This window comes from Lathamus discolor, chromosome 12 (assembly GCF_037157495.1).
Source record: "Lathamus discolor isolate bLatDis1 chromosome 12, bLatDis1.hap1, whole genome shotgun sequence".
NCBI lineage: Eukaryota > Metazoa > Chordata > Aves > Psittaciformes > Psittacidae > Lathamus > Lathamus discolor.
In genome coordinates, this window is record NC_088895.1 from 12,550,726 (window position 1) to 12,565,972 (window position 15,247).

Here is a 15,247-nt window from a genome sequence, read left to right on the forward strand (position 1 = left end):
GAGGGGAGCATGGCTGAGGGGAGCATGGCTGAGGGGAACAGTGACTGAGAGGAGCCATGGCTGAGGGGAGCGATGGCTGAGGGGAGTGTGGCTCAGGGGAACAGTGACTGAGGGGAGCGATGGCCGAGGGAGTGTGGCTGAGAGGAGTGCAGCTGAGAGGAGCCATGGCTGAGGGGAGCAATGACTGAGGGGAGTGTGGCTGAGGGGAGCATGGCTGAGGGGAGCAATGACTGAGGGGAGTGTGGCTGAGGGGAACAGTGACTGAGGGGAGTGATGGCTGAGAGGAGCGATGGCCGCGGGGAGTGTGGCTGAGGGGAGCGATGGCTGAGGGGAACAGTGGCCGAGGGGAGCAATGGCCGAGGGGAGCTATGGTCGAGGGGAGTGCAGCTGAGGGGAGTGCGGCTGAGGGGAGCTATGGCCGAGGGGAGCGTGGCCGAGGGGAGCAATGGCCGAGGGGAGCGATGGCTGAGGGGAATGCAGCTGAGGGGAGTGTGGCTGAGGAGAGCCATGGCTGAGGGGAGCGTGGCCGAGGGCAGCGCGGCCGAGGGGAGCGATGGCTGAGGGGAGCGGAGGCTGAGGGGAACAGTGACTGAGGGGAGCGATGGCCGCGGGGAGCGTGCCTGAAGGGGACGGGACTGAAGGGGACGGGACTGAAGGGGACGCGCTCCCCGGTGACCGCTCGCCGCGGGGACCCCCATGGCTGCCGGGAGCGGCCACCGACGAGCACGGCGCCCGCGGGCGGGAGACGGGGCGGGGCGGGGCGGGTAGGGCGGGTTGGCGCGCGCCACCGCGGCGCCGCGCCCAGCCCCGCGCCATGACGTCATGGGCGCACGTGGCCCTCCCCGCGGCCCCGGTGCGGGCTCACGCCGCTGCCGTTGCCGTTGCCGTTTGCGCTGCTCCGGCCCCGAGTCAGCGCCATGAGGGTGCAGCTGGAGCGGTGCCGCCGGGAGTGGCGAGAGCTGGGAGAGGAGTTCCAGCAGCTGCAGGTGAGCTCTGGCGGGCGGCGGGGCCCCGGGGCCGTGCGGGCTGTCGCCGTGTCTTGCCCGGCTTCGTGCCTGCCGCGCCGCCCCGTCCCGTGTCGCCCTCCCCGGCTTTGCTTTAGCGGCGTGAGGTTCTCCCCCGCGCTCGTCTCTGCTGCAGGCTGGGAGGGAGCCTCGGTAGAGCGGGGTCCCGCTGCCTTGGGGAGCAGCTCGCGGGGCTGCGGGAAGGCTCAGCCCCCGGCCCGGGCGGGCTGCGCTCCGCAGGGACACGCGTGTAGGGCGCCTTTGCCCAGGCCCGAGGGCCTCCACCAAGCGGAGCTGTGCACGGGATGCGCGTCCTTGGCCGGCACCTCAAAACCACGCTGTGCCCCGGTTCCCCTAGCTGGGTGCTGTGTGTGCATGGAGCATCCCAGACTAAACCATGGCCGTGCCCCGGGTTCCTCTGATGAGGCGCCGAGGGGACACGGTGCTACGGTTCCTGCTGCTGGAGCAAGGATGGAAAAGGGGCACCTGGTGGTTTTGTGCACCCATAGCACTGCACAAAGAGCAGTACAAGTAGCACCAGGGCTGTCAACATCTCCTGACCGGACTTTAATTTCCTGTGGTGGGATATGAAAGATTCAAATGATGTTTTCCATCTTGTAAAAGTGCATTGAGGGGCAGAAAGACTTCAGAGCAGGGGCTGAGAGCTGTTCTTGCAAAAAGCTTTTACCTCCAGAAGCCTTCCCTTCCCTGTATGTCATCAACGCTGCACCTACACATGTGCTTTACATCTTTAAGGCAGTTTTAAAGCACCGGCTGTTGAGGCTCCCCGGGGCTGTTTTTGCCTCTTTCAGGCTGTTAAACAGAACGTGCACCACAGGAGAAAAAATGCAGTGTGATTTCCAGATTTAGCTCGTTGTCTCCATTACAGTCAGCTCAGGTTGTGGGCTTGTTAGCAGAAGGAAAGGTGGTGGTTGGGCGTTGGGGGGAGCACCAGCTGGTGTGGTTTTGTTGATCACTTGTTTGCTGTGTGTGCTCACTGGCCTTCTGGCCCAGCAGTTTGCTGAGGTCTCATCAAAACCACAGCAAAACGTTGATGACTTAACGCCTGCCTCAGTTTCCCCATCTCTAAAAGGAAAATAGAAGTGCTTTCTATGTGGTGGCAGCTGCTGGAGGTGTCACTGCCGAGCAGATAGTGCTGTGGAGGTGAAGAGCTGGAATAACATCTATTATCTGAGAGCTTCAGGGTGCACAAGTGGGCTTTGTGTCTGAAATCAGTGTTGTCATCTCCAGCCCTGTGAGATGCTGGTGGTGCTTAAATGTGGTTTTGGAGGACAGCTCTATGCTTCTGAGCTGGATTCAAGTCAAACCATGATGTATTAGCGTAGAAAACCCAACTCTTGAGTAAGAAAGAACTCACATGTGCGTATCTGCTCATGCTTGCCCTTGCACATGGCTTTTTGGATGCACTCGCAGCATCTCTTGCTCTTGAGGATCCTGGTTTTCCTAGTAGCAGCTTTACCCCCTCTGTGCCTGCATCACCCTCCTTCGACACTGTATTTGGCTGATGTGGCTTTCATCTTCAGCTGGAAATGCTGGTCTGGGTCCGTACAGAAGCTGCCCAAAGAGCCCCATGGTGTTTTCCAAGGTACTTTGGTCACTCCCATTAAAAGGGTCCCTTGTTCAATGCCAGGAGGGAAACAAATTGATGTTAGGTAGATTTTTTTGTGTTGAGAGCAGCCCTGACCCCATGGGGCAAAACAATCTCAGCTTCATTGCACTCATACCCGGTTTCATTTTATAGTTGCAATGTAAGTTCTGGGTCAGGGGCTGTGTTCTCCTCCTGGAGAGGAGCAGCTTGGACTCTGGTCGTAGCTTCTGCCCCAAATGTGCTGGGTGGCTGGTAAGGAGAACTGGGGGTACACTTGTATTTGGGGAGCTTTGACTTGAAGGGCTTCAAAGGGGCTGATGCTGCTGCACTGAGCATCCCCTTGGGGCAGTCAGGGTCCTGGTGGTGTAAATCTTGTCATTCAGGTGTGGAGACAACCGCCATGTCTTTGCTGGGAGCAATTGAACTCAGGGCAGAGATACTCCTCTCCTTGGTGCATGGGTCCTTTGTTTTTCCATGCATATTGTTTCCTGTATGGGGAGGGAGCTGGAGCTTAACCTGACCCCTGGGGCAGGAATTTGGCCTGTGGGTTGTAAGTGTTAATGTAAAGGCAGTGCTGAGCTCCCTGTGCTGTCAGTAAGTCCCCTTTCTAAGTAGTTGCCTCTCTTGATGAATAAATAAGTGCACTACTAGCAAATGTTATGTTCGAAATACCAGTGTCATTTTGAAGTAATTATCCTGATGTTTTTGGCTAGCAGAAGAATTTACCAGCTCTCAGCTTGTCTGTTTGTGCTTCCAATAAATACTTGAACACTCTTCTGGCGAAAGGAGCTTCTCACACCCTTTGAACCAGTCTTTTAAAAGACTTCGTTGCGTGACATCTAGAGAAGCAGAACAAGTTACTGTGCAATCCATGGAGCCCCAAAGTCCTGCCTGTGCTAAGCAAAGCCAACCCAGTCCTGAACTGATTGGAGCTGCAGTGTCTGGACGTGGTTAGTTTGGTTGTTAGGGTTTTTAATTGGATACCAGAGCTTGTTTTGCATTGCTCTTGTGAATAATGAGCAGTTACCAGCTTGGTCCTAATGAGGAGGAGAGCAAAGACTTGGTTTTTATGGTTTTACCACCATGGTTATGCACTGGGAAAACCAGTGGTAATTTTCTGTGGTCCTTGATGTGCTGGTAGATAAAGCAGCAAGTGCAAATATCTATTTAACCCACACCTTCTCTTGGCACTAACTCTGTCAACTCTTGTTTTCCAAGTTACTTTAGATCTTAAAATTTGCCCAGAGGACATTCCTTGGTGCCTGGTCAGCCGTTCCTGAGCTTTCCCTGCACTTGGGAAAGCGCTGAAATCATTGCAAAGGGTGGAAAAGCAGAGTATGTTTATCCCCAAACAGAGCGGAGGGGTGTGAGAGGCACCTTTTGGTGGGCTTGCAGTTGGCCAGCACATCCTCGTTATGCCCAGTCAAACACTGATGGGGGGCTTCAGAGGATCAACGAGCTGAGATCAAGAAGTTCTTCTCAAGGAGCATCTAATGCCACCGGGAGGGGATGGGTTAAGCTCTTAAAGCAGAAGATGGGACAGTTGGTTGCTCGAACATGCCTCTGGTGGAGATGGCAGTGGTGGCTGGGGGGTGCCTAAACCCCCAGGCATGGATTTGTGTGATTTTTCTTTTCTGCTCTGGGTCCTCATCTTTCTTTTTTTCCCCTCAAATTTAGTCTGCATGTGAAATCAGTTCCTGCGCTGTGATTTAGCCACCCATTTGATGGGGCCAGATTGGGATTAAATGGAAGATTAGGGGCTTTGTTACAGGGTGGGATGGGAATGAGGAGTTCCCAAGTGGAACAGTTTATTGAGAAGAGAAAACGAGATGTGTAGAGAGGACGCTCTTCCTTTTGCAGGACTTTTGTGAGTGTCCATTTCAGCTGTGCTGGATTTGGGCTGGTTTGGCATCGCCTCCTCCTTGCTTCTTTGCAGGGGTGCGTATTGACTGCCAGAAACAAAGGGTTTTACTTGCTTCCTTCGGAGGCAAGGACCAACTGCAGTGTGTAACCTAGAAGGGCTCTTCCTACCAATTGTCTCCTCTTCTCCTGCAGGAAACACACAAAGTTTACAGACAGAAACTGGAAGAAGTCACTGGCTTGCAGACAGCCTGCAGCAGCTCCATACACCGGCAGAAGAAGACACTAAGGGATCTGAAGCACAGCCTGCAACGGTAACAGGAGACCCGGAGGGTGGAGGAGATGGGGATTGGATGTTTCCCCTTCCCAAAGGGCTGAAATGTTTGGATTTTTAGCATTTAAATACACAATCTGTGTTACAGTGCTGATTTTGCTCCGTATTGTTCTTGATTCACCTCCATCTATCACAGCCAGGTCACTGTTCATAACCCCATGAGGGATGGAGTCCTGTAAATAATGATGATCTTTGAGGATCAAAACCTGTGTGGATTTGCATCCTTGCAGTACGTGCTGTACGCTGCAGGACTGTACAGATTTTGGTCCACTTGTCTTGCTAGGTGAGCAAAGCTTTGCTCCGTAAGCTGTGCAGGAAGAGCAGCATCAATCCCTGAATCCAAAGGTGTAACTTGCTGCTGGTGGGTTTACAGGAGGGACCTGTCTCTGGCTGCTCGCAGCCTGTACACAGCCTAAATTCCTTGTGTGCAGCTCTGAATCCACCACCTCCAACACCAGGGGTTGCCAGCACTGCTGTGCACTGCTCTCTGTTTTCCATTAATTGGTAAAACCCCAGTTTGTCAGTAAATCATCAGCTGTGTTTGCTGCATCCTGAAATGTTTCATGCCTGAAGAGCTGCAGCCTCTGCAATGGCAGTGCCTGAAACCACACACAAAGTTCCCAAAGTGGAAGAAATCCCTGCAAAAAAGCACGATATTCCCTAAGTGTTCTGCTAGGGAAGAAGTACAGGATCCTGTCACTGAGCTGAGATGGAGAAGCTGATTTATAAACCAGCTAGTTAAAATAACCTACAATGACATGAACCTGGCAGTGAAATAAAGCCATGAGGACAAATGGTGCTGCAGAAACACAGCAGCGAAGTGCACAATGGCGTCAACTCACATGGTTTGTTTTTTAATGGCGTGGGGTTTAAGGTGATGTTATTTTCCTGTAAACAAAAAAGGAGGTAAAAACATGACCAGAATCACAGAATCACAGAATCCCAAGGGTTGGAAGGGACCTAAAAAGATCATCTAGTCCAACCCCCCTGCAAGAGCAGGGTAACCTACAGTACATCACACAGGAACTTGTCCAGGCGGGCCTTGAATATCTCCAGTGTAGGAGACTCCACAACCCCCCTGGGCAACCTGTTCCAGTGCTCTGTCACTCTTACAGTAAAGAAGTTCTTCCTGATGTTAACGTGGAACTTCCTATGTTCCAGTTTACACCCATTGCCCCTTGTCCTATCACTGGATATCACTGAAAAAAGCCTAGCTCCATCATCCTGACACCTACCCTTTACATATTTGTAAACATTGATGAGGTCACCCCTCAGTCTCCTCTTTTGCAAGCTAAAGAGACCCAGCTCCCTCAGCCTCTCCTCATAAGGGAGATGTTCCACTCCCTTAATCATCTTTGTGGCTCTGCGCTGGACTCCTTCAAGCAATTCCCTGTCCTTCTTGAACAGGGGGGCCCAGAACTGGACGCAATATTCCAGATGCGGCCTCACCAAGGCTGAGTAGAGGGGGAGGAGAACCTCTTCTTGACCTACTAACCACTCCCTTTCTAATGCACCCTAAGATGCCATTTGCCTTCTCTTGCAGGTGCAAGGCCAGAGCGAGTCCTGAAGAGTTTGCTCTCATTCAGGAGATCAGCAGCCAGATCAAGGAGAGGCAAAATGCCTTCTTTGACATGGAAGCCTACTTGCCAAAGAAGAATGGGTACGTGCTTTGCCGGGGAGGCACGCGTGCTGCTTATCACAGCAGTGGTGTTCCCAAAGGATAATGTGCGTGTTGAAGAAATACATGTGAAACCGGATTAGTCATAAATCTCTTGCTGAGCTGCTGTGTCACTTGTACACAGCTCATTAGCTGGAAGCGTATGTAAATGTACAGCGTGTAGGCAGCGCAGGTTTTCTTGTTCAGATAAAAGTGACCCTGCATTTAAGGGAGATCCTGCACTTCACTGTTCCACACTGATGTCCTGTGCTCATTTTTAAAAGACCAAATCAGTGCAAGGATTCTTCTCTCTGTGATGTTTAAATGGTGTTTTCAGCCACTCCAATATCTATACTTTGCTTCAGGTGGGGCTGCGAGGACAGATTTCTTTCTGTTGTCAAGGGCTGTGTGATGCTGCAGCCCCTCGGATGTTTCTGTTGGAGTCTTTTCTTCCCATTTCTCCCTGTTATTACTTGTTTTGGACCGTGCACACTACAAATCCTGCCCTTAGGCTGTAGCACAGAAAAGGGACCAGGAAAATAAAGCTTTTCTGTAATTTCTTGGAGATGCTGACCAATCTTTCCTGTTTAAATCCTGTTCTATTGGGTATTTTTCCAGTTTGCCTTAATTAAAACCCTACAGAGACACTGGTCTCATCTGCTCCAATCTAGGTCATCCTGTGGTGTTGAAATAAAAGGAATGACTTGGGTCTGCTTTTGTTTTCTGTCTTCCAGCTTGTACTTAAATCTGGTCCTGGGAAATGTGAATGTAACTCTCCTGAGTAACCAAGCAAAGTGAGTGAGTGTTCCTGCACGTGTGGATTTGGGTTTCTCTGGGGCCAGCTGTGGGTGTGGACTCAAGTCCAGAGACAGGAATGGATTTCTCTTGGGTCCGATAGATGAAATGTTGAAGGTGGGCAAGTTGGACCATGACATGGGCCAAGCTAATGCTTCATATGACTCTGATGGACAATCACTTGTGTTTAAGGCCAGCCCAGCCTGTTGCCTTAATTGTATAAGGCAGGGGTTGCAATGAAAGTGGTATTGTGACTTCCAGGCATATGGTGCTCCAGAAACTGAGATTTATGGGTTTTAATATCTTTTTTTCGGGAAAAAAAATAAAAATCTTAGATTTTAAAAGTCTTCTTTTAAAATCTAAACCCCAGAAACCAGCTCTGATGGACTTAAGCTGTTGTCTTGCAGCATAATGGACCATGCAGCAGCATCGTGGACCCTGCGGGCAGAGCGCTGCCTTTCACTGCTGTCTGCTGGTTTTCTGAGTGTTTCAAGCACTGCCTGTCTCTGGGCTTGGCGTGGGGATTTGTATTTGGTTTGAAAACAGTGAAGCCATGTTCAATAAAACACCCTTTTGAGTCCTTCTCTTCCCTTCCAGGTTTGCCTACAAAGATGAGTACGAGAAGTTCAAACTGTATCTGACAATAATCTTGTTACTCGGGGCCGTCACCTGCAGGTTTATTCTCCACTACAGGTAAGCTGCAAACTACTTCTAATCGGGTATTTTGAATAGAAGTGTGCTGGGTTTGAGCGAACTTCTCTTCTGTTAAGACGAGGTGGCGAGACAGGCTCTGGCAGTGATTAGGCTTGGAGCAGTTGGACATCCTAACAGCTTCTGCACCTCTTCAGCAGTGGCAGGAGCTGTGTTTTACCTACTTGCTTTCCCTTGTTTAACTTTGCTTGGAGTCTCTCATAACTAAGAGAAGCCCAACATCAGGGTCCCTTCTGACCCAAACTGTTCTATGATCATGTGCCCTGATCTGTTGTTTTTCTGGCATCACACTGTGCTTGGGAATGAGCAGTTGCTTTGCTCATGCATTGTCTGAGGCAGGGGCTGGCATCATGCTGCAGCTCTGGGGTTGGGAAGGCAACGAGAAGATTTGCATGAAATGATCACACCTGGAATTTTATCTCTAGGTTGTGATAAAATGAGCACAAACAAGCTGCTATTCAGTTTGGCTTAAAAAACAGGTGGTGTTGGAGCTGGGCTCTTCCACTGAGGTCTCTGTGGGTCTGGGTGAATGGAAGGTTGTACCAGGGAATGATGCTGCCCTATGCAGGCGCTGCCCCGAACCCCTTTGGCTGGAAAGGTTTGCAAATGGCAAAATCAAGTTGGTTTGTTGGGGTTTTTCCCTCCCTAGAGTGTAGTGCACTTCTGCTCTTTTAGTTGATTGGATTTATATAGATCTCATGGAATCTCCTCATTAAATTAGCCTGGAAATGCCTCTCTAAATTGGATCATCTGCTGCTTTCATGGTGCTTTCTCTCCTTCAGAAGGGATTAATGTCATCTCTGCATACCTGCTTGTCAGCTAAAGATCTGCAGTGCTGTATCACGAGGCCCTTCCCAGAAGAAAGGGCTCAGAGCCTGGGGTGCTGCTGCTGTGTGCAGCTCTGCATGTGGGTTAGAGATGTTCAGGACCGGGGTTTTGTGTCTGTGGCCTCACTTGGGCAGGTTTCATTTGCCCAAGGGGAGGGAGGAAAAATAGGGGTTTTCTTTGAATGTGTCCTTATAATTAACAGCATTTCTTTTACTGTGTGTGTTTTCTGTTTACCAGGGTGACAGATGAAGTGTTTAACTTTCTGTTAGTGTGGTATTACTGCACGCTGACGATACGGGAAAGCATTCTCATTAGCAATGGATCAAGGTACTGTGCCACCTGCAGACACAAGAAAACAAGCAACAAAAGAGGATTCAGCTTAGCACTGAAGCCCAGCAAAACCAAGATGCTGATGGCTCTTTGCAGGGTCTCTTGTCTCCATCCCCCTTCCTGGTTGCTTCCCAACACAGATGTGACCCCCTGAGGCCTGGGGAGGGAGGAGAAGGTTCTGCCACACTACCACCCTGTACTTCAGTATTATTTTCTGGCCTTTCTGCAGCATTCGTGTCTGAAAGAAGCAGCCACCTCATAGGAAGGACTTGAAAATGTCACTTACTGGCTTGGAAAGCAAAAAGGCTGTGTGGGTTGCACATCATTAGTCACTGTGGTACCTCATGCTGCAGGGGCTGCCGCTGCTTGCTGTGCTGGAGAGCTTGTGGGAGCATGCAGGATGCGTTCTGGTCCTGAGCCTCCCTCCAGCAGTTGCGGATTCGTGGCCCAGATTAAGCCATGCTGCCAGGACAGTGTTCCACAGCCCTTTTGCTTGAGTTGTGCCATCTGTTTTGTTTCCTGACATTCCCCCCTCCCAAGTCAGAATCACTTTTTGTCTGTAAATGTAAAGCCAGGCTTAACAGCGTGCAATGTTTCTAGTCTAACTGCCACGTTTTGTCTGTTCAGGATCAAAGGCTGGTGGGTCTCCCATCACTACGTTTCCACGTTCCTGTCTGGAGTAATGCTGACATGGTGAGTCTGCTCTCGCCTGCTCGAGGTGCTTCACGCCTGCTTCATGGTGTTTGCATCATCTGAGTATGTAAATCCAGCATGACCACAGAGCTGTGGCCATAGGGGCACATGGTGAAGCTTCAGACTTAGTTTTTGTCTGATGTTACAGATGTTTTCAGTGATAAATACAACACTTCAACTTTGTATTCACATTGCTGAGCGAAAAAAGACAGAAGCCAACCCAAACCCTCAGCCATAGTTATGCTGATGGTGGCCAAATCTCTGCAAGTGCCTTGATTTCTGTCTCTGTGTTAACTGAGCAAACAATCATCGCTTTGCTTTAGAGGGAGGACACCACAAAATGAATCTGTTTGGTGCCTTCACTGAACCCAGATGACAAACAGAATATAAAGCCAAACATGCAAGTTACCTTCCAAGGGGTGGTGGTGTTGGTCAAACAGTGCAGTCGTACAGCAGGACAGGCCCCTGTGCAACCTATCTCCACTTTGGCATGAACTGATGAGTTAATAATTAAAGGTTGTTTTGAAACAACAAATGTTTCTGGTCCTCAGTCTGTGAGGGGATGATGTAGTGACAGGAGCAGAAGGTCCTTTGTCCTCTGACTGTCCTGAGCTACCTTTGGGATAAGGAGCACAACCATGCAGGTGCTGCTGAATGGCTTTGCTGCCTAGAGAAAGCTGTGATAGGCAAATGAATAAGAAGGGGCAGCATTTATACATGTTGGAGAGGGGAAACCTGATCGATGAGAGCATTTCCTACACACCAGAGTTGGGATATGAGGCTGTAGCATCCTCTCTGGGCTCCCGATGGGGTGGAGCGGGTTGGGTACCAGCTGCTTGCTTCATTTGCTAATGGGATCTGGCATGGTGGTGAAGGGGAAGGGCACTGCATCATCTGCTTTTGATCAAACAAATAGACCTTCTTTGTATTTTGCTTTCAGGCCAGATGGACTCATGTATCAGATGTTTCGCAGTCAATTTTTAGCATTTTCAATATTTCAGAGTGAGTATCTCTTCCCTTGCTATTTCATGGGCTAAAAGAGCTTTGTGTCTTATGTGCTTAGAAGAAAACACTTCTGCTTGGTAAATGTTGGAGTATTAAACTGTGAGAATATAAATATAACAAATATGCAGGGTGCAAAGATAAACACTAATGTAAATGCTCTTAGATTAAACATTATTAAAATGATTTGATACCTTTATTGTGCTTCTGAATAGCCAATGCAGTGATGTTTTCTCTCTCCTTCTCCAGGTTGTGTTCAGTTCTTACAGTATTATTACCAAAGGGGCTGTCTTTATCGGCTCCGTGCTCTGGGGGAGAGAAACCACTTGGACCTCACAGTAGGTGAGATCTTCTGCAGTACTTTGTGATGATTTGCACAGGTTTTGGATGCAGTGATAGGGAGAGGGGCTGTGTGGCCTCCTGAGAGAGCTGCCACCCCCCTGCCCTGCCAAGTGTCCTAAGGGTGAGGCTTTTATCCCCCTCCTTGGGCCCTGTGGGTTGGGAGCAGAAGGCTCTGATCTCTGTCAGCTCTTGAGAGGGTTAAGGTGGAGGTTTTGGTTGCGGACTCACAGATCAGTTTGAGTTGGAAGGGACCTTAAAGCTCATCCAGCTCCAACCCCTGCCATGGGTAGGGACACCTTCCACTAGAGCAGGTTGCTCCAAGCCCTGTCCAACCTGGCCTTGAACACTGCCAGGGATGGGGCAGGCAAAGCTTCATCCTCCCATTACCACACCTTTATATGTTTTAAATTGCTAGGTTATTGCAGAGCAGGACAGGAATAGCCCTTATGGGGTGGTCTGGGTGGGAGGGCTGCAGCTCCAGTCCTGGCTGTTACATGCTCACTCTCTGCCTTTTCTGTCAACCTTTTCCAGAAGGATTTCAGTCCTGGATGTGGCGGGGGCTGACATTTCTCCTTCCCTTCCTGTTCTTTGGGCATGTAAGTTGGGCAATCCCGTTTCTCCCTTTGTAATACGGGGCCTGGATGGCTGCAGCACCATAAAAAGGTGCTTTGGATCACGTGCACCCTTAAGAGATGTTTCTAATGGTTTGGTTGATTTGGTTTTCCTAGTAATGAAATTGCTTTTCTTTCTTTCTCTCCTTTGTAGTTCTGGCAGCTCTATAATGCAGTCACACTTTTTGGATTGTCGAGGCATAAGGAGTGCAAAGAATGGCAGGTGCGTGTTGGTTCTGCTCAGAAATAGCACAGAGCAAGGGGAGAGGGGGTGTATAACCACATCCTTAAGGATATTTGGGCATCTGACTCCATCAAAACACCTCAGGATGATGTGGCACAGAGCCTACACAAGGGAACTCAAAATATGAGTTACTGCAGGGAAGCTTGCCACCCATGGGTGACTGCACAGACTGAAAGGCAGAGCGTGTAGGGGCAGGAAACATGTGGGTAAATATCACATTGTTGATGTATATGGGCATCTAGTAGCAATGGCTGCTGAGTTGCTGGTGGTTCTTTATGGCTGAACCATGGATTATAGATACAGAAATATGACCAAAAAATGATGGCAATGAATCACTTAAAAACATACTGTCCCCATCACTGCCCCGCTTCTAGGGATCCTTCCACTTGTTTTCAGTTGCTGTCACCTATCAAACATGTCTTTCCAGCTGTACAATTGCTCCTGTAAATCCAGATTGGACTGCATCACATGTGCAGTGGTGTACATAATCTGATGGTCTTTACTTTGGATCTTGCAGTAACTTGTGTGCTCACCTTAATCAGGAGGAACACACCTTCCCACAGAAACATATTGTTCCCCACGCTTGTGTCACTGCTGTTCCACGGACATAATGTTAATCCATTAAATTTAACTTAATGATTTGGTTTCACTGTCTGGTAGAGTCTGGCAGTGTTAAATATGATCCATCTTATAATACTGAAAGTAGTAAATGCTACTTAAATGATCATGCTAGCAATATCCTTCCTGTTAACCCACACAGCTGGATGTGTGGATACGTACTGTGCTATGATCTTCTCTCCTTGGATCTCCATGCTAATGGATGCCTGGACTTGCCAACCAAAGCCCCATCAGAACTCATTTACTATGGCCAAAGCAGTACCCTCAGCTCTCATCTTGGTTGTTTTCCCCTCCTCTTCTCTCCCAGGTTTCTGTGTTGGCTTTCACATTTCTGCTGCTCTTCCTTGGGAACTTCCTCACTACCCTCAAAGTCGTGCACACTAAACTCCAGAAGAACAAAGACAAAACGAAGAAGCTGTGACCCTCTCCCCTCCCCGGGTGCTGGCTGCCATCCTGCCGCCCATGGCAGGCGCTGGGTTTGGGATGGATCCTGCTAAACCCCAGCTACACGATGGACAAGCTCGGAAGGACTCATCGTCCCCGTGTTTGGTGAAGGATGTGGACTCTGCCAGCACAGACTCAGTATTACTGCAAGCATGGCTCTCCAGTCTGCAGTCCTGCTATTTATGTCTATTTAATACAAACCATGTTTGCTTTTGGGGGTTTATTTCTGTATATAGAGCAGCATGCACCTGCCCATTGAAGTGCCAGCATTGGGAGAATGTGGGATCTACTGTAATTCCAGTTCTGGAATGCTATTTAACACTTTTTCCTGATTTATTATTTAAATTCTGGGTACTGGATTTGCAAAGGCTTATGAATGCTCCAGGTTGGTCAGTAACACAGACCAAATGCTGTTTTTAAAGGCATTTGTTGAAGGTGTATTTCTCAGTGGCAATACCAACCTGTGTGTACTGTGAAAAAGAAGCTCATCTTTGTACCATATTGCTGCTATATATACACTTTTCAGAAGCTATTTAAAGAAGAGAAATCCTCTTTTGGAAACAAAACCAAGCAAGCAAAAGCAGTTTTTAAATGGCAGGGAAGTCTGCTAGCCTTCTTCCAGGAGACCAGGTCAGCTGGCCAGGCCTGGAACAGACCTAAAATAAACCATTCAACATACAGCTGCTTCAGCCCCTTTTTAATAATGCACTTTGCTCTTTGGGTTGGTTTTTCAAACACTGTTCTGGAAAGGTGGGGGACAGGCTCAGCAGAAATACTAAATACTGCCTTTAGATGCTGCACTTGTACCAGTAATTAAGAGAATGTAAAGACTCTTTCAGGAGGATGGCATTAAGTACTGCCAGTACATTAAGTACTGGCATCCTGCTGAGCTCCTTGTGCTGCTTGAACTTACTCATCCAAATCAGCTCGTTTTGGGTGCTGCAACATCTGTACCTCCTAAGGCCAGCTCAGTACTGTGAGCTGCTTTAGGCAGTGTTCTTCCCAACAGTAAACCCTGCCTTTGAGCTAGCACAAAGGCCACACTGGGCACGTGCTTTGGCAGAGTGTGATCCCAGAATGATGTCCTCCCAGCGAGTGTGCTCCTGAAGAAAGACATCCACACCACAGGCTTGAACTGGTTTCATCAGTTCTGTTGCTGCAAGGCAGCAAACTTACAGTGTCACTGTCCTGTGGGCATGAACAATATCGAAATGGAATAATGAAATGCAATTTGCATACTTTGAACAACTGTCACGCTAGCTGGGCTGTATCTTGCTATGTTACCTTCTGACTTCTGCATACCCTGTGAGTCTGGGGTTTGTTTCATCCTTTGAACTCTCCATTTATGAACTGTAAATTGTTTTATTCTGAGAGCGATGCTGGAACCTGCTGGATCGGAGCAGTGGACCTGCAGGGATGGGCAGCTCTGCTCGTGGTGAGTAACGAGTTCTGCAGCACGAGAAACTCAGATTAAAAGAGAAGAAAGCTCATCATGGAGCTGAGGGTAAACACGTTCACTTCCTGCATGTTCATGTTTCAGGTTTCGAACTGGGTAAGGTGAGGAGTGGTTCTTTGTCTTTTACTGACAGATCTCTTCTAGCGGCTGTAATGTACAACTCTTCATGATTTTTCTATAATCAAAGATGTCAGCAAACTTCTTAGTTTTTAGTTTTCCATTTTAAGCTAATAGGGATTCATTAATTCAATGAATTAATTGATTAAAAAGAAGCTGGAGAAGGAGAGGGGACAAAAGAGTAAGATTTCAAGGATCAAGATCTCTTTATCCTGCATTTAAAATACTAATGATGCCTCATTCCAAACCAGTTTTTCACCAGCTGGTCTTGTACCCAGCAGAGGATAAAGCTGCATGAACTCTGATAGACAGTTACCAGGCTCTATGTGTAATGTTTAATAATAGGCTCCTGGCATGCACCGCTTACAACCTTTTGCCGAAAGTTTTCTCTCCTCACCTTTCCATGAATCCTATGCGTTTTCCCTTAGGATGGGATGTAGTTGACCTTATCTTTCAGCAACACCTGTACTGCAGAAACCTCCTTCCCCCTCGCAGGTTTGGTTTATGGTGGTTACAAAACAGTGATTGCTCCTGAAATCTCACTGCATGGGATGTGCAAAAGAACCAGGTTTGAGGTACATACATGAGGTTG

At 48.8% G+C, this 15,247-nt stretch overlaps 1 protein-coding gene and 1 long non-coding RNA gene across 3 annotated transcripts; one reads left to right on the plus strand and one right to left on the minus strand.

Annotated features, from left to right (window-relative positions):
- Nucleotides 1-822: 822 nt before the first annotated feature.
- TMEM120B (transmembrane protein 120B) lies at nt 823-13,762 on the plus strand. 2 transcript variants are annotated; one of them, XM_065692197.1, is made up of 12 exons: nt 823-986; nt 4,669-4,787; nt 6,351-6,467; nt 7,199-7,258; nt 7,857-7,952; nt 9,036-9,125; nt 9,756-9,821; nt 10,762-10,823; nt 11,073-11,165; nt 11,697-11,761; nt 11,931-12,003; nt 12,946-13,762. In XM_065692197.1, the coding sequence occupies exons 1-12, from the start codon at nt 918-920 to the stop codon at nt 13,020-13,022; spliced, it is 987 nt and encodes a 328-aa protein (XP_065548269.1). In that variant the 5' UTR covers nt 823-917; the 3' UTR covers nt 13,023-13,762. The 2 variants fall into 2 exon arrangements, with proteins under 2 accessions (XP_065548269.1, XP_065548267.1); XM_065692195.1 differs by having other exon boundaries at nt 11,931-11,999.
- Nucleotides 13,496-15,188, minus strand: LOC136020767 (uncharacterized). Its single transcript, XR_010615476.1, has 2 exons — nt 14,385-15,188; nt 13,496-14,270 (listed from the first exon to the last, which is right to left on the minus strand). It is a non-coding gene; the product is annotated as an uncharacterized LOC136020767 (long non-coding RNA).
- Nucleotides 15,189-15,247: the final 59 nt, after the last annotated feature.